General features: G+C 40.1%; 1 protein-coding gene across 3 annotated transcripts in view; it reads left to right on the top strand.

Annotated features, from left to right (window-relative positions):
* The window catches only part of TMTC2 (transmembrane O-mannosyltransferase targeting cadherins 2), a 538840-nt gene that overhangs the window by 447496 nt on the left and 72524 nt on the right, over positions 1–18820 (top strand). For all 3 annotated transcript variants that reach the window (XM_060191458.1, XM_060191459.1, XM_060191460.1), the window contains one exon: positions 15797–15911. In XM_060191458.1, the coding sequence (XP_060047441.1) occupies positions 15797–15911 (115 nt within the window). The remainder of the gene's footprint in view (positions 1–15796; positions 15912–18820) is intronic.

The raw sequence follows: 18820 nt of genomic DNA, 5'->3' as shown, positions 1-18820 counted from the left end.
TCAGTACTGCTTCTTATTTGTTTTTATTTTGTATCGTATTCATTTATCTATTTTGGATAGAGACAGAAAAGTTGAGAGGGAAGGGAGGGATAGGGAGAGAGAGGGAAAGAGAGAGGAAGAAAGACAGAGAGAGATCTGCAGCACTGTTTTACTGCATATGAAGCTTCCTCCTACAGGTGGGAACCAGAGGCTTAAACCTTGAACATGATAAACTCCACTGGTGCACCACCACCCAGCCTCCCAGTGCTGTCCTGTGAGATGACCCACTGTGGCCCAGTCACATCTGAAAGGCTTCTCCTCCTAACACCATCAGCCTGGGAGCTAGGATCTGGCTTTGTGGAGAGTACAAATTACCCTACATGAGCATTTTTTTAAAAGTAAAAGGAGCAAGTGCTTTTGTTGTAAAGTAGATGAGGATGATAAGGCACTGAATATTACTGGAAAGGTTAAAAATCGATCCACAGAATGTAATATGGCCTGAATCCAGAGCTATAAGACTTTACATAAAGGAAGGAACTTGAGGGGTCATGCTGGGCACATCAGCACTCATTAATGGCTAGTGTGATTATCCTGGAAGCTCAGGGTTCAATGAATGCACTTCTCACCCCTGGCTCGGTGCTTTTTTGTGTGTTCTGTCATCTCAGTAGTCCATCCCCCTTCAGGTATAACTTTTCCCTATCCTAGAAAAACAGGAATTATAAAAACAGATAGCAAGTGTTTATGTGAAATGCTCTATGCCTAGTGCATGGGCAGAGCAAGCATCTAAATCTATTTGACTCTCATCGCAGAATGTTATTCGTACACTTTCAAAGAGACATTCCTATTAAACCTGGTGGTTGCCCTGTGGACACAGACAAGGCATTGCTGAGGTTTAGAAGTGTTACTCGTCGTGGCTTGGGAAGTTTTAGACTTTGAAGCATAAGTTCCCCAGTTCCATCTCTAGCATCACATGTGCCAAAGGATGCTCTGCTTCTTTGTCTCTTCGTTTCTCTCATGAATAAACCATTAAGGTTTTATTAAGGGGGCTGGGTAGAGGTGCACCTGGTTATGTGAGGACCCAGGTTCGAGCTCCAGTGAAGCAGGTCTGCAGATGTTTTGTTTTTGTCCACCTTCCATGTCCATCTCCCTTTCCCCTCTCAGTTTCTGTCCTGAATATAGGCGCCAGATCAGATCAAATTGATGAGGTTTACAGTTAACAATATTTATACACCTTTCCTATATTTGAGAGCTATTCTCTTCCCTGATCCAGCTTTTTTGCTCCTTTTTCCAGCCATGACATCATCTCCCCAGACAATAACTTGGATCCACCTGCATATCAGATTTCAGACTCAGAGAAAAAAAAAAAAAACTAGTATAGCCACAGGCCCTTTGGAATATAACTAAAATATGCCTACCAGCTATCTACAAAATGGAGACCCCTCCCCTCAACTCTTCATCTGCACTACTCCAGCCTTTAGGTTGATGATTAGTCAACAACCTGTTTGGCTTTATATGTTAACTCTCTTTTCAGCCACCAGGTTCCAGATGCTAGCATGATGCCAACCAGACTTCCCCGGACAGACAACCCCACCAATGTGTCCTAGAGCTCTGATTCCCCAGAACCCTGCCCCACTAGGGAAAAAGAGAGACAGGCTAGGAGTGTGGATCGACTTGTCAATGCCCATGTTCAGTGGGGAAGCAATTACAGAAACCAGACCTTCCACCTTCTGCATCCCACAATGACCTTGGGTCCATACTCCCAAAGGCATAAGGAATAGGAAAACTATCAAGGGAGGGGATGGTATACGGAGTTTTGGTGGTGGGAACTGTGTGGGAACCAGGATGGGGTGAGAGCATAAGGTTTATAGAAACAGCATAAAGACATGAACCAATAATTATATGAGGTATAGTCATAGGTTTTAGACAGTGGAGCATGGGTTTTGGAGTAGATCATAGCAAACCCTACTGCTGACTATCTTCTTGAGCACAGTTTGCCTCTTGCTAAACTCTGCATCACAGTCTCTTATTCAGTAGGTGATTGTCAATGTCTTAAATTGTGAAAACTTATTTACAAATTAGAAAGCAACTCCTATGTTTATGTGCAAGTCATAGTAGAACAAAAAGTTATAGTAGAAATCACTGGGCCAGGGAGGCAGCACAGTGATCCTGCAAAAGACTTTCATGCTTCTGGCACCAGTATGCCAGGTTCAATTCCCTACACCACTATATGCCAAAATTGAGCAAAGTTCTGGAAAATAAAAAGATAAAAATTAAATTGACAGTTAAGTAAACATAATGGGAACGAAAATGATATCCTGGAGAATCAATTAATGCTATGGGAAAATAATTTGAAGAAAGTGTGTATATGAGGACCAGCCATTTAAGGAAGAAATGTCAAAATAAAAACCCCAGAGCACGTGGCGCGAAGCACAAGGGCCGGCATGAAGATCCCCCGGTTTGAGCCCCTGGCTCCCCACCTGCAGAAGAGTCGCTTCACAGGTGGTGAAGCAAGTCTGCAGGTATCTCTCTTTCTCTCCCCCTCTCTGTCTTCCCCTCCTCTCTCCATTTCTCTCTGTCCTATCCAACAACGACAACATCAATAACAACAACACCAACAATAAAGAACAAGGGCAACAAAAGGGGAAATAAATAAATAAATAATAAAAACCTCAGAGTTAAGGAAGGAGGGGAATCTTTATGCATCATCAGAGAAACGAGGCAGAAGGGAATAATTGCTTGCAAGAAGTAGAGGAATGAATATAGAAACGAGTACAGAGAGAGAGACTGGGGCTGATAAGAAAGAAGAGAGGGAAAGGCCTCAGCCTTGGTGATGTCTGCCTCCTCCCCCTTGGGTTTAGCAGCTGAATGCACTTTGAGATTCTTGTTTGTATTCTACCTCCCCCTCAATTAAAATGAATATGGTGCACTATAGCCAGCCAGAGCTGAGCAGTACTCTGGTCTGTCTCTCTCATTAAAATAAAATAAAGTAGATAAATAAATAAATAAATAAAACCAGGTATGTATTTATTATTATTATTTTATTTATAAGAAGTAGACACTGACAAAACCATAGGATAAGAGGGTTACAACTTCACACAATTCCCACCACCTGAACTCCATATCCCATGCCCTCCCTTGATAGCTTTCCTGTTCTCTATCCCTCTGGGAGTATGGACCTAAGGTCATTGTGGGATGTAGAAGGTGGAAGGTCTGGCTTCTGTAATTGCTTCCCCACTGAACATGGGCATTGACAGGTTGATCCATACTCCCAGTCTGCCTCTCTCTTTCCCTAGTGGGGTGGGGTTCTGGGGAATGGGAGCTCCAAGACACATTGGTGGGGTTGTCTGTCCAGGGAAGTCTGGTCGGCATCATGGAACCTGGTATTATTATTATTATTTTTAATTTTAAAGAGAGAAAGACACAGAGACAAGCCAGAGCACTACTCAGCTCTGGTTTATGGTAGTGCTGGGAATTGAATGTAGGACCTCAGAGTCTCAGGCATGAAAATCTTTTGCATAACCATTTTGTTGTCTCCTCAGCCCAAAATAAATCATATATATATATATGAAATGATTATGCCCAAAGTTAGCATGCCTGCTATTAACCCCTTTGTGTTTGGGGGACAGAGGAATAAAGGATAGTTATAGAAATACCAGGAAAAAAGCATCTTGTATTTGCACGCTTAGTCTAAATCCTGCCTGTTGTGTTTTTCACCCATGCTGGGTATCACTATCATCACTATCGTTTACAAGAGCATGCTCAGCTCTGACTTATGGAGATGCAGGGGAATGAACCTGGGACATCAGAACCTCAGGCATGAAAATCTTTTGCATAACCACTGTATTATCTCCCCAGCCCCTATATGTACATTTCTGTATGAACACATGGTTTCAGTTCTGGTAATCGGTTATTAACTGTTGTGAAGCTGCTGTTTCCCAGAGGGTACCGCTTTTTATTTCCACCAGCATAGTTCCAACTTCTCTATACCCTCATTCTTCAAACAATATCTTATTTATTTTAATCAGATATAGATACAAAGAAGAAGATAGACAGACCAGAACACTGCTCAACTATGGCTCCTGGTGGAGCTGAGGATTGAACTTGGGATCTCAGGGTCACAGGCATGAACATCTTTTGCAGAACTATTATGCTATCTCCCTGACCCACTGCTGTGCTGTGTTCTCAGAAAGGCTTTCCTCACTTCCCTTAATGGAAGGACTGGCTGACTTCTATTTACTCATTCATCTTCTTGCCACTAGACCTTGCCAAACCAGTGAACCCAGCTTTTTCCATTATGACTTTTTCCCCTCACCCAATAATCAGAATTTATTTTTTAAAAGTCCTCAGATACAGACAATAGCTTCTGGGGTGCAAATCCTTTTTATGAGCTGACTGCTGATGCTAGAACTGTTGACATTCTATAGCCGCTGGCATGAGAATTCCCTGTTGGGTAAAAGGCATAGGTATGAAAAATCAAAGATTATTGCTGCCATCCAGGGTGGAGACAAGGTGATCATAGTGAAAAATCAGATGATTGGGATCCATTTCAATGACTTGCCATCCTTCCCCAGGGGGAACCGTGTTCATGCAAATCCTCCATGCTACTTGTTTATTTATTCTCTATTTTTGTCACTAGGGTTATTGCTACAGCTCCATGTCTGCACTGCTCCACCACTTCCAGCAGACTTTTTTTTTTTTTTTTTTTAAACCAGAGCACTGATCGGCTCTGGCTTTTGATGGTACAGGGGAATTGAACCTGGGACTTCAGAGTCTCAGGCATGAGAGCCTCTTTGCATAACCATTATGCTACCTGCCCCTGCCTTTCAGCAGACCTTTTATTTCAAACATAGGATTTTGAGGAAACAGACAGAGTAGTTTGAGAGCTGTCACACCATGGTTCCACCACCTGAGATTTATCTAGTTGTAGGTGCCATATGGTGGTCGGTGGCTCGAACCTGGGCCATTGGCACACTGCAGAGTATGTGTTCTACCCAGTGAGCTATCTCCTGCCCCCCAACACCCTGCTAGTTGTGATTTTATAAGGAAGATTTTTACTTCCTCTAGAATCTTTTTAATGCTACAAATATATGATTGTTCTTTTTATCCTTTCCTTTTCTTTTTAAAAAAATTTTATTGGGATGATTAATGAATTATAGCACATCTGTTTACATGTGTGTACAGTTTCCCCATTCTTCATAACAGATGTTTACTGCACATTTTTATCCCTCCTGCATAGTCAGGGGCCTCAAACCCCCTCTTCTTCCAGACACTGTATTCTCTCCCTCCCCAGTGTCTCTTGCTTTGTTGCAATACCCCTCCCCAGTACAAGTTCCATCCTATGTTCCACCCTTCCTAACTGTGTCCCAAGTTCCACTTACATGCAAAACTATCCCATATTCATCCTTTTTTTCTTGACCTATCCCATCTAACAATTTGTCTTCTATTTCCAGTAAAGGTGAGGCAAAGATTGAGATTTAAGAGTTTCTGTTCTGCTGTCTAGGCCTTTGATGGTTGTTGTTGGTTTACTCACATTGGCCATATTCCTCTGTCCTTTCTGCCCTATATGGTTGGTCTTTTTGTTGCTTTAGTTTGAGTTTCCATTTACATTCTGCCACAGATTACCTTATTTGGAGTTAAGAGTTCTTTTCTCATAGTATTCCCTTCAGTAATTCTTGCAGGACAGGGCTGCTGGTGGTGAATTCCTTCAGTTTCTGTATGTTTGAGAAACTTTTAATTTCTCCTTCATACTTAAAGGATAATTTGGTGGAATATAATATACATGGTTGATAGTTATCATCTCTTTGTATTGTAAAAGTCTCAGTCATTCTCTTCTTTCTTCTCAGGTATATGTTGAGAAATCTGGTGGGAGCCTGATGGTTCTGCCTCTGGATTTCAGCTTCTTCCTTTGCCTGGCATCTTGCAATATTTCTTTTTTGTCCTTGTTTTTGGACAATTTTACTATGATATTTCTTGAGGTTGTTTGCTTAGGGTTTACTAGCTTTGGCCTCCTCTCAGTTTCTACTATATCTAGCTTTTGGCTGTTATCTAGTTGTGGGAACTTTTCCCTAATAATTTCTCTGAACCGCTTTGTTCTTTTCTCTTTCTCTTCATCTTCAGGAACCCCTGAAATTTTCACATGATTCCTTCTGATGGAGTCTACAGATTCATCGAGGATAGCTTCATTTTTTTTTTTTTTTTGTAAAACTTTCTTCTGCTTTGCTCTCTGGGAGTGTGGAAGTTTTGTCTTCTAGTTTTTCTCCTCTATCCTCAAGCTGATTTATTCTAGATACACAGCCTCTTAAGTAGACTCTCGTGCTATGAAGGCTGTCTTTTAGTTTCTGTATCTCTTCTCTGAGCACTCTGTGAAATTTTTAGTTCCTTGGTGATTTCTTAGATCTCTAGACTGCTTAATTTGTGTTTGTATGCTATGATTAGAGTCTTGAATGGTCTTGATAATTAGCTTTCTTTTTTAATTTTATTCTTTTTTTGAACATTTTTTTCTTTATTGGAGGATTAATGTCTTACAGTTGCCAGTAAATACAATAGTTTGTACATGCATAACATTTACCAGTTTTCCACATAACAATACAACCCCTACTAGAGCCTCTGTCATTTTTTTTTTCCCCAGGACACTTACTGGATAATTAGTTTTCTGAAGTCACATTCAGACATGTTTTCATAGCCTTTATGGGGATGAATATTTGTATTTTTTTCTCCCCATGTTGGGTGTGGTTTCTGCTATTTAGTCAGCAGGTGGCACTGTGGCTGGTGTTTTTTGTTTTTTGTTTTTGGCGATGTGGAATTGTTTAATTAGGTTCAGCTAGGGTAAACCCTCACTGGATGGTGGGTGATTCAGTATGGTTTCCCACAGTTTCTTTTCCCACTTCCATTCCTGTTTTGAGTTGTTATCCAAGGCTTAGGATCTTGTTATGCTGTACCTGCCTTTTTCAGACTGCACTGTGGTCTCTGTCAGCCCTGCTGCGCATTCTGCCCTGTGATGCTGCCTAGCACTCAGTACCTACTGAGCAAATCAAGATGGTTCCCCAAGCTGCCACAGTAGCTATGGAATACAGCTGCCTCTGCTCTACAAAGTTCTGCCCACCACCATCCACTTGACTGTGGGTATGCAGCTGATCCTCAGGCTTTGTAGGCTGTGCTGTAAGATGCCATTTTTTTTTCTTTGTTTTTGCCTTTTTTTTTCTTTCCATAGGCATGATCTTTCCGTTACTGTTACTCTTTGGTTACACCCCTGAAGGTACCCCTTATCTCTGTCTCTCACAGTCTCTATCTATCTTTTTTTTTCCCCCCTTCCTCTTTCTTTTCTGAGCTGGAGGCTTGTGTGTGCTTGCCACTCTGAACACTATTATTAAGACACTGAGAGAGGGAGAGACTAAGGAGAAGAGTAACCAGCATACCAGCGCTTCTCTTGCCATCACTGCTCTCAAATGGTGCTTGGGCAGGAAGGAATATGGGCTGTGCACATGACACTTTACCCAGTGAGCTATCTCTTTAGCCTCTCCATGATTTTCCCTAAAGAAAATGGTATCATTACACTATCCATTCATTTGTGTAAGTTCATTAACTTAGTTGCACTGAACAAATGAGTGAATTTTGATAGTATCTCAATAGGACATTCTAGTTCCAGCTAGTCAAGTGAATTTTTATGTAGAACTTTTACAAAGCAGTGTTTGAGTTGATAGTCTAAGGCCCAGCTTACAGTTTTATGGAATTTAGCCTTTCAGACAGCTTTAAATCCCAAAATAAATCAAGGGTTGATCTTCAGTTGCTTGTCATATAGGAATGTTCATAAAAACCCAGAAGTGTCACCTGGTTTTGTTGGTTTTTTTTGTTTGTTTTACTTTTTAAATTTATTTGTAACCTGGAAGGTGGCTTAATGGATAAAGTGTTGTACTATAATTAAAATATAAAAAAGATTTGGCTGTGTTGAGGCTGGGAGCAGGTTTAAACAATCAAATCTTTATTATGGCGGTACAGTAGTGGGACATTATATTTTAGGTACAACAAAATAAGCAATTATCAGCAGGGGTAAGAATAAGCAAGGCCCAATAAGACCATGAGTTAGTTACCAAAATTTCAGTCCCACAAGATAAGCCATTATCAGCTGGAGTATAGGTTACTCATTGTGGTTGTTGAGGAGAGTCTTAGAGTTTACCAGCTTGCTGAGTCACACATGTTCAGTTCCCAGGAGAAGAAGCCATGGTGGGCAAACTGGAATCCTGGAGAGAGCAGTCTGGAACTCATAGCAGGCAATGTGCAGCAACAGAGAGAATCTTTTCTTTTCTTTTCTTTTCTTTTTAAAATTTTTTTATTTATAAAAGGAGACATTTATTTCACCATAGGATAAGAGGGGTACAACTTCACACAGTCCCCACCATCAGAACTCCCTATCCCATCCCCTCCCCTGATAGCTTTCCTATTCTTTATCCCTCTGGGAGTATGGACCCAAGGTCATTGTGAGATGCAGAAGATTAAAGGTCTGGCTTCTGTAATTGCTTCCCCGCTGAACATGGGCATTGACTGGTCTATCCATACTCCCAGCCTGCCTCTCTCTTTCCCTAGTAGGGTGGGGCTCTGGGGAATCAGAGCTCCAGGACACTTTGGTGGGGTTGTCTGTCCAGGCAAGTCTGGTCAGCATCATGCTAGCATCTGGAACCTGGTAGTTGAAATGAGAGTTAACATACAAAGCCAAACAAATTGTTAACCAATCATGGACCTAAATGCTGGAATAGTGCAGATGAAGAGTTGGGGGAGCCTCCATTTTTTTGGTAGCTAGTAGGCATATTTTAGTTATATTTCAAAGGGCCTGTAGCTATACTAGTGTTTTTATTTTTTTTGCCTGAGCCTGAAATCTGATATGCAGGTGGATCCAAGTTATTGTTTGGGGAGATCATGTCATGGCTGGGAAAAGGACCAGAAAGCTGGATCCGGGAAGAGAATAGCTCCCTAATATGGGAAAGGGGTATAAATATTGTTAACTGTGAACCCCATCGGTTTGATGTGATCTGGGGCCCATAATTAACTTAGGAGCCTATGTGACCTCTGCATCCCTATAGATCTGAGCTCACATTCTGTGGTCAAGAGTTAGGAACATTCCATGATGCCCCAGTATAGACCCATCTTCCTCAGGTGTAGCATAGAGTACATTGTCCATTCTCCCTTCGGAGGATGGAACATTCTCTACCATTGTTGATCCAAGTTGAGGGCAAGGTCTTATGGGGGCCCACAAAGGGGTCTATTTTGTTGTTCCTGATAGAAATTACCGGTAATAATGGAGAGAGGGATTTATTTGAGTTCTATGCTCATCGTGTCTGTTTGGGAATCTCAGGACTCCCCAATTAGGGCCCTACCTGGTGGAATGGCCTGATAGTGACTAAAGAGTCATTGTTAAAGTATGCCAGTCTCTTGCCCTTATTCAGCTTTTGCAGTCCTTGCTTTGATAAAGTTAGCTTTGGAGTGACTAAGAGAATAGTAATAGGAGGTAGGTGAGGAGGGTATCAAAGTCTAAGTGGACACTGTTTCATTATGAACTTAATACTGACTCACTACAGACTATTGTGTATTTTTGCTTTCAGCTATATATTTTGCCCTAATTTATGGACACATGTGAACATATGCTCTATCTAATGGGACCTGGCCTATATCTAGGTTTTGGGACTTCGTTAGGAAGTGAACCTCCTGGAATGGAATTAGAGAATACCATGAAAGGAAAGGTCTCACCCAAGTGAGTGATGAGAGTGAAGGGCTGGCATTCCATGCCTGATGTCTCTGTACATAGTCTCAGGTGAAGCATTCTGAGATGCTACTTGTTGCATTGATTAGGTTGGAATTGGTGGATGCAGTATCATTTGGTATGACTTGAGAGAAGCATGCAGGAAAGTGAGCCCCACCCCAGAGGTTCCAGGATTGGGAGAAACATAGGCTCTATCGAGGATGCGGGAGATTACTGTTGTTTTAGGGTTTAATAAGACAATAGATAGTTATTTCAATAATCACATTGTTTGGCAATTGGGTTAACTTTGAAAAATCCCTTTGTTAAGATTTGCTGTATCATACACACCATCTACATATTTTATGTCCTTTGACATTATTTGCATATAGCTATGCCACCGGTTGCTTTTGTTCTCCCTGGACTAAGTTTTTAAGAGAGTCAACATATCAAAGACTCAGCCTATATATTAAAAAGACTCAGTCTGTGCTTTAAAAAGTTTGAGACACTCAATCAGTTTTCCCCTCTCATATTACTTAGTGATTTATATGACTATAAATTAATAGGAGTGTACACAAACACCATTCCCACCACCAAAAGACTGTGTCCCATCCCATCTCCCCCACCCCGCCCCATGAAGCTGAGCATCTATCCTCACCCTCCACCCAGCGTTTTTACTTTGGTGCCCTACCAGGTTGCCATTTCTTTCTGTCCCACTCCTCCCCACTCTTGTCTTTCTGTCTCTCTGTCTATCTCAATTTTTCTTTTTTTTTTTTTTTCCTGGAATGGTAAAGGCCTAACAATGACAAAAAGGAAAAGCAACCATTCCTTTTTTCATTCTCCAGTAGCATATCCATTTAGTTTCTTTGGATAATTCCTAAGAGAAAAATCTTGCATGTCTTTGTTTTCCTATTTATATTAGTTCCCAGGATTTAAAAATGCTTATTGCTCCTTTTTTCCTGATTCAGCACTATATTTCAAACAAATGATCATTGTATCACATAGCAAAATAATGTTTCTTTCATCTACAGTTCAAAGAAAAGACACCAGACAATTCACACCCCGTGATTTTTTTTCTGCCTTTATCGAATCAGAACACTAATTCTGGGTACCTTGCTTGTGGAGAATAGAATGGTGGAATTATGCTAATACCTGACTGGTGTATTCTGATATTGTTTTCTGAATGTTAAGATGATGAATAAATTTTGGCATTATAAAATGATCACATAGTTTTTCTGTTCTGTCAACATAGGCTTATGCTGCATTTCACTGGGGGAACAACCCAGCAAGCTGGTTACAAAGTGCATGTGTTTAACAGAAAATAACTTAGTGGTTTGGTTTGGTTTGGTTTGGTTTGGTTTATTAGATAGTGACAGAGAGGCAAAGAGAAAGGGAGAGATGAAGTGACCCAGCACTGAAGGTTTCTTCAGTGCTGTGGGGGCTGGGTTTGAACCTGGTTCATGCACATGTCAAAGCAGCACACTACCCAAGTAAGCTATTTTGCCAGTCCCCATTGCAATATTTTAAAATTGCAATTAGTATTGTCTAACTTTGCTAGATTTGCTGAACGTCGAAGATGTATTTAGAATTGGGAAGCTTTGGAAAGCTTTTTTGATCCAAGGGAATGCATATACATTGGCCTCCTATATCATTTTAATTACCACTTAGACATCTTATCAGTGTTACTTTTCTTTTTTTTTCTTTTGAAGAGAAAAACAGGACGGTTTAATTGTAGAGCCAAGAGTGACCTGTCCTTGATTACAGCGTTCCACATGCACATCACAGCCACCTTCTGGTACCGGGAGGCCACCCCGCCACTTCCCTCAATGTTACTTTTCTATGTGGACAGTATAGAGAGAATGCCTTTTATTTGTTTCTTTCTCTTTTAGAGAGAGAGGTAGATAGGCAGGAAAGGAGACAGGGGTGGTTTGAAGGAGAACATAGTAGGGAAGATTTCTTCAGTATGGTAGGGATGGGGCCAGGTGGTGGCGCACATGTTACAAAGGGCAAGGATCCAGGTTCAAGCCCCCGGTCCCCACCTGCAGGGGGAAAGCTTCACAAGTGGTGAAGCTGGCTGCAGGTATCTCTCTGTCTCTCCCCCTCTTTATCACCTTTTTCCCTCTCAATTTCTGGATGTGTCTATCCAATAAATAAGATATAAATAAAGATAAGAAAAAAATTTTTAAAAAAGAGAAAGTACATTTAAAAAAGTTACAATATGGAAGGGACTAGATTCAAACCTAGGTCTTGCACATAGCAAAGCAGCACACTATCCAAGTGATCTATTTTGTGAGCTCCTCAGACCTTCTAGATCTAGCGCTTTTCCTTCTACGTACAGTGTGTCTAATCAATTTTTAGAAAGCAAACTTCATTATTCAATCATTTGTAATAATTTTCTAACTGTAACATAGGATACATTTAAGAATTAGTGAGTATTTGGAAAGGAAAAATTAAAATTAATAACTTTCTATGTGTAAGTTTTATAGAATCAATGAATATGCTTATTACTCCATTTATTGGGAAGGCAGTATGATTTGATACAGGTAGCAATTAATAATGTGTGAACTTAAAAAGCAATCTAGAATAAGCAGAAGTAGCTGAAGAGTGACCTGACACAGTTAACTAAGATACATACATTTTCCAGTCTGTCATAGACTATCTAATTTGTCTTACTTATTAAACAGCATATCCTTTAAGCTGAATAGCCTATCATCATCCCTGTAGAATTACCATATACATGAAATTCATAAGCACTGTGCCATTCTATTTGTGAATTTAACTATTTCCAATTCTCTTTCCTTAACAATATGTTTATTCTGGAAGATGAGAAAGCAACAGAATGTCAAGTGAGAAACTAAAGAAAATGATTAAACTTTTTCTTTCTTTCTTTGTTTTCATTGGGCAGTTCATAGTTTACAGTACAGTGGTTGGTGCATGAGTACCTCATTTCCCATCTCACCATGCTAGGTATCTGCAATACAGTCTCATCCCAGCTTAAGTCTCTTTCCATCATCGTACTCCAGGACCTGACCCCACCCCCACCCCATACTCCTCTCCGGTGTCTCCTCTCCTCAGAATCCTTCACTATGGTGCAATCCACCACACCAGTCTGAGTTTTACTTTATGCTTCCCCTTCCTGTTCTTGTTTCTCTTGCAGAAATAGATGAGAGCACGCCCATCTGTTTGTTTTTTTTAAACTTTTAACTTTATTTTTAAAAGTAGACTTGAGACTCTAATCTTTTTTCTTCTCACTGTTTGTTTACGCATTGCAGTTTAGAAATGTTTCAATATAAACACTTGCCATGGTTAATTTTAATCCAGAGAGCACAACATCTTTCCATGTATTTCAGGTCACAAAACAATTTGCAGTGCTTATTACATAAACAGCAAATAATGTTATTTGTTTTAATAGCCACCAGGGAAGATTTATCACTTTGAAAGGTTATTTGTTTTCTGTGTGCTACTCAGGCCTGGCAAATCATTTTTATAACTGTTTTTAGTATCACTAAAGGTCTTGAAGAAATAGGAATCCCACAAAGCAAGAAGAAATCATCATTAGCTCCCCACACTGGGATCTCAGCAGTACAAGACTCCTTTTGGCATATTGCTGTCACCCTCAAGTTGGTTCACATGTAAATATCCATGTCAGATTAGATTTGCAGCATTTCTTCTGCTGCTAATTATTTCCTAGTTACAAAACAATAAACAGCAGTCAGTCTGGAGAGCTGGCTCACCTATTAGTACCTGAACCTTTTCAGGATGACAGCTCTTAGAGTCCCACTGCAACACAGGAGGATGATGGAACCAGGGGAAACTCTGGTGCTATGATGTCTACCTTTCTGTCTGTCTGTCTCTTTCTCTCTCCCTCTGTCTGAAAGAAAAGGTAACCTGGGAGCAGTGAAATTTAACATGCCTTAAGTATCACAGCAACAAAAGCAAACACTTTCAGGTTCTCTATTTGCATATTTACAAATTTAAAATCCAACCTAAATTTAATGGCATATTCTTTTTTCTTAAATTTTTATTTATAAAAAGGAAACACTGACTAAAACCATAGGAAAAGAGGGGTACAACTCCACACAGTTCCCACCACCAGAACTCCGCATCCCATCCCCTGATGGCTTTCCTACTCTTTGTCCCTCTGGGAATATGGACCCAGGGTCATTATGGGGTGTGGAAGGTGGGAGATCTGGCTTATATAATTGCTTCCCCGCTGAACATGGGCATTTGCAGGTCAATCCATACTCCCAGCCTGTCTCTCTCTTTCCCTAGTGGTGCAGGGCTCTGGGGAAGCGGGGCTCCAGGACACATTGGTGAGGTTTTTTGCCCAGGGAAGTCCGGTCAGCATCATGGTAGCATCTGGAACCTGGTGGCTGAAAAAAGAGTTAACATATAAAGCCAAGCAAATTATTGACTAATCATGAACATAAAGGCTAGAATATTGCAGATAAATATTTGGGGGTCTCCGTTTTGTAGATAGCTAGTAGGCATATTTATAGTTATATTCCAAAGAGCCCATGACTATACTAGTTTGTTTATTTTTTCCCCTGAGCCTGACATCTGATATGCAGGCTACTGTCTGGGGAGATTATGTCATGGCTGGAAAAGAGGCCAGAAGGCTGGATCAGAGAAGAGAGTAGCTCCCAAATATAGGAAAGGTATATAAATATTGTTGACTGTAAACCCCATTAATTTGATCTGGGGCCCATATTCAGCTTAGGAGCCTATGTAACCTTTGCATCTCTATAGATCTGAGCTCACATTCTGTGGTCATGAGTAGGAAGATTCCAAGCTGCCCCAGTTTCAGGACCCATCTTCCTCAGGTGGAACATAGAGTATGTTGTCCAGCCTCCCTTCTTAATCCCTTTGGGAGGATGGACCAAAGATCTTCATGGGGTACAGAAGGTGGGAGTTCTGCCTTCTGTAGTTGCTTCTCTGCTAGACATGAGCTTTGAAAGGACAATGCATAACCCCAGCCTGCTTCTGTCGTTCCTTGTGGGGTTGGGCTCTGGAGAGTTGGGGTTCCAGGGTACATTGGTGAGGTCATCTGCCCACGGAAGTTAGGTTGGCATCATGGCAGCATCTGCAACTTGGTGGCTGAAAAGCATTAAGGTATAAAGTAGAGCAAATTGTTTATTAATCAGGAACCTAAAGGTAAGAATAGAGCAAATGAGATTTAGGATCTCCATTTTGGAAGAAACTAGGAAGTCTGTTTTAGGTATATTCCAAGGGGGCCATGACTTTACTAATTTTTGCCTGGGCCCAATAGCTAACATGCAGGTGGGCTAAAAGTATTATGTGACAAGATGGTGTCAGAGTTGGGAATAGGACTAGAAAGCTGGATTAGGGCAGAGAGTAACTTCCAAATATGGGAAAAGTATATAAATACCATTAACTATAAACCCCATTGATCTGATCTAGGCCCATGTCTATGCATATTCAGCACAGGAGCCTGTATAACCTCGGCATCCCTGTTGGTCTGAGCTCACATTCCTTGGTCAGAGCTAGGAACAATCTAGGCTGTCCTCATTTTAGGACCCGTCTTCCTTGAGTAGCAGAATATATTAACCCAATCTCCCTTCTGAGAGAGGGGCAGTTTGGGGGCAGTTTCTACCATTGTTCTATATTGAGGGAAAAGTCCTGGAGAGTCTCACAATAGGGTTTATCATGTTGTTCCAGAGATGACCAGAAGTGACCAGAGATGGTGGAGAGAGGGATCTGTTAGAGGTCTAGACCCATCATATCTATGTGGGAATCCCAGGGTTCCCTGACTAGAGCCATGGATTATGCTAATGACAAAAAAGGGGCATCAAGTAATGGGAGTTTTTTGTACTATGCTATCTTCCCTATCACAATAGAGGGTTATTATTTTTTTTTTTTGAGGAAAAATTAGAAATCTAGCATTTGTAGTATAACTAAAGAGTAGGGATAGAAATGCTTGATACACATAAACCTTCCATCACTTTTACCATTCTTGGATTTTCTCTGTGGCCACTTCGTCATTTCATATCAGTACTCAAATATTATACTTGAATGTTTCAAAAGATTGTACTTTTCAAAATTGAAGTCCATTTGCTTTCCAACTTCCAGGTCAGTTTCTTCTGGAAGAAGCTCGCCTTGTAGAAGCAGCTGAGATGGCCAAAAAAGCAGCTGAGTTGGACAGCTCAGAGTTTGACGTGGTCTTCAACGCTGCCCACATGCTCAGGTTTGTGTCTGCCACTGTGCCTTGAAAGCTCAACTCCATGGCTTTGGGAAAGCAACTGGAAAGCACTAACTCCCCCCTCATTCTACCTGAGTCCACATCATATATATATATGAAATATTGACAAGACCATAGGATAAGAGGGGTACAGTTCCACACAGTTCCCACCACCAGAGCTCCATATCCCACCCTCTTCCTTGAAATCTTTCTTATTCTTTATCCCTCTGGGAACATAGACCCAGGATCACTGTGGGGTGCAGAAGGTGTAAGGTCAGGCTTCTGTAATTGCACATGGGGCATAGGAAGGTCTGTTCATAGTCCCAACCTGTCTCTCTTTTTCCCTAGTGGGGCAGGGGTCTAGGGAGGTGGATCTCTGGGACATATAGGTGGGCTCCTCTGCCCAGGGACTGACTTCACATTCTTAAAGTGAATTATGCTTCTGGTGTGTACTAACACCATACAGGCCTGTGTCATTTAGGACAGTTTCAGTGTATAGCAGGTAATTCATGTTAGCCTCTTAAGACTTAAAAAAAAATGAATGAGAACTCCTCCCTTTCAAAGTGTATTGAGCATAAACACAGAAAGGAAATTGCAAAACCAAAATTAATAACTGTCTACTTAAATGTCTCTAAAGCAAATTGTGTCATTAGTCAAGTGCATCTCATTATTTGCTTTCAGAATTAATTTTTATTGAATGTTGGGTGTAGATTGTAATATATTGGAGAGGGGAGAGGATTATCATCAAATTAGAATATACTTAATTTATAAATCCTTAAAATTTCTCTGAGTGGATTTTACTGTGTTTAAGTCATTTGTCCTTTTGGCTTAGGAGACGAACAGTAAGTAATTGGGTCTTTCAATAGTGATCAGGGAGAATTTGCTGTTTTAAAAGCACTGCTATTCTTTAGCTCAGGACTTGCAAGTTATTTAAATATGTATTAAGTATAGATTGTCAAAATTGCACTGTAATTACATTGATTGTCATGTATTAAAACAATACTATTTTAGGCCTTTAGTCCTTCTATTTTCAGAAAGATTATTACAACAGCCAATTATAATAACAGTCAAACAATTAGAAAACAAATAAGTAATTTTTGTTGTGATCACACAAAGAAAATCAGTGGATCTGCAATAGTAATTTAGATTAAAATAGGATTTTTTTTTCCTTCTTTTTTTGTCATCCCTGGAGTTTCACCACTGTAGGCTTACTTTCTTTAATAGAAACGGAGAGGAAAAACAGCAAGAGCTTCCAGTAGTCTGGGGACTGGACTCTACCCTGGTTCACCTGCATGGCAAAAGCAGGCACCTGACTTTGATTACACATTGGCAGCATTAAGAAAATGCATATGTCTCCTCTTCCATATATCACCTGACTAGTACTCCTTAAATCTCTGTCCATTGCATTCTCAGGAGAAATTCACACTGTAGGTTCTGTGCTCAGGATCAATTTGCAATTATGTAGATTACTTTTACAACCTAAGAAACATAACTAAGATGAGTCCAGGCAGTCACACACCAGGCAGAATGTACATGTTACCATGCCCAAGAATCCCTGTTCAAGCCCCCGCTTGGTCGCCACTTGCAGGAGGGAAGCTTCAGGAACGGCGAAGCAGTGCTGCCTATGTCTTTCTTTCTTTATTCCTCTCTATATACCTCTTCCCTCTTCATCTTTCTCTATCAAATAAATAAATTCTTTTTCAAAGAAAAAAAGAAATGCAAAAAATTTAAAAAATAAATGAAACATAACAGAGGAGTTGGTTCTTGCTGGGGTGATTTTAAAGCGTGAGCTTTAAAGAAACATTGAGGAACTTTTCTAACTTCTCATTGTAAGATTACAAATTTATGTGCAATTATAAGAAATAGTATAGAATAATCATCTGTAACCGTGTATCTCATTTCCCTTGTGGTCGGTTATCTTAAGTGATCTGCATGAGGATATTGACATTGATAGAACTCACTGGTCTTCTTGAGTTTCCCTACATTTATCATGTGAGCATATATATATATATATATATATATATATATACATATATATATATATATATATATATATAATTTGATTTTGCCACATGTGGATTTCTATGTACATTATCTTATAGTAGAATACACGTGTTTATCAGTCAGAATACAGACTATTACCGTCACAAACATCCCTTGTATTAACATTTTAGAACCATACATCCAAGCTCCTCAGAATTTAAGAACCAGTATTTAAACTTTAATCTTGTAGATGACTTTGAATTTATAGTTTGAGACCATTGTTAAGCTGTATCTTTGTGGTTTTCTCCTTGGCTTTGGTAAGATTTAAATAAGAATTCAAAGCTGGTGTGTGAGGAAAGTGTACTGTTAGGTTTCACTTCAATCCACTCACAGTACATTAATATTTAGCATTCCTAAAGCTGATACCTACAAAGAGAAATCAGGATTCAGTAGGCTATTGGTATGCTTGTAGATTAAACTCTATCCAATCCGCAGGGCCTGGCAATGCAAGAATAAAATACACCTTAATTTGCATGGCAGAATGAGGTATTATTATAAAGAGAAAGCTGTTCATGAGAAATATAACACTAAGCTTTTGCAAGGATGGGAGTACACAGTTCTACATACTCATTCCTCTTGACTGTGACAGATCCTTTCATCTACAAGACAGTTTGCTATAGGCGAAGGCAGTATCTGAGATTCAAGGTCTACCATTTTTTTTTTTAATCATTTAAAAAAAAAACTGACCTTGTTTAATATATCATTGGTTACTTTTTCTTAGTATAGTGCTAGAAACCAGTGGGAAGGTTTTGCCATGCATTGGTGATACAGAATTCTTCAGGATTTATTTTCAGAACCCTTTCCCTTGCTCTCTGCAGCCTAAACTACTCATTAAGAGGCAGTTAGTGAGCATCTTTCTATATTAATTATAA

Source organism: Erinaceus europaeus, chromosome 5 (assembly GCF_950295315.1).
Source record: "Erinaceus europaeus chromosome 5, mEriEur2.1, whole genome shotgun sequence".
NCBI lineage: Eukaryota > Metazoa > Chordata > Mammalia > Eulipotyphla > Erinaceidae > Erinaceus > Erinaceus europaeus.
This window is presented reverse-complemented; position numbering and strand designations above follow the sequence as displayed.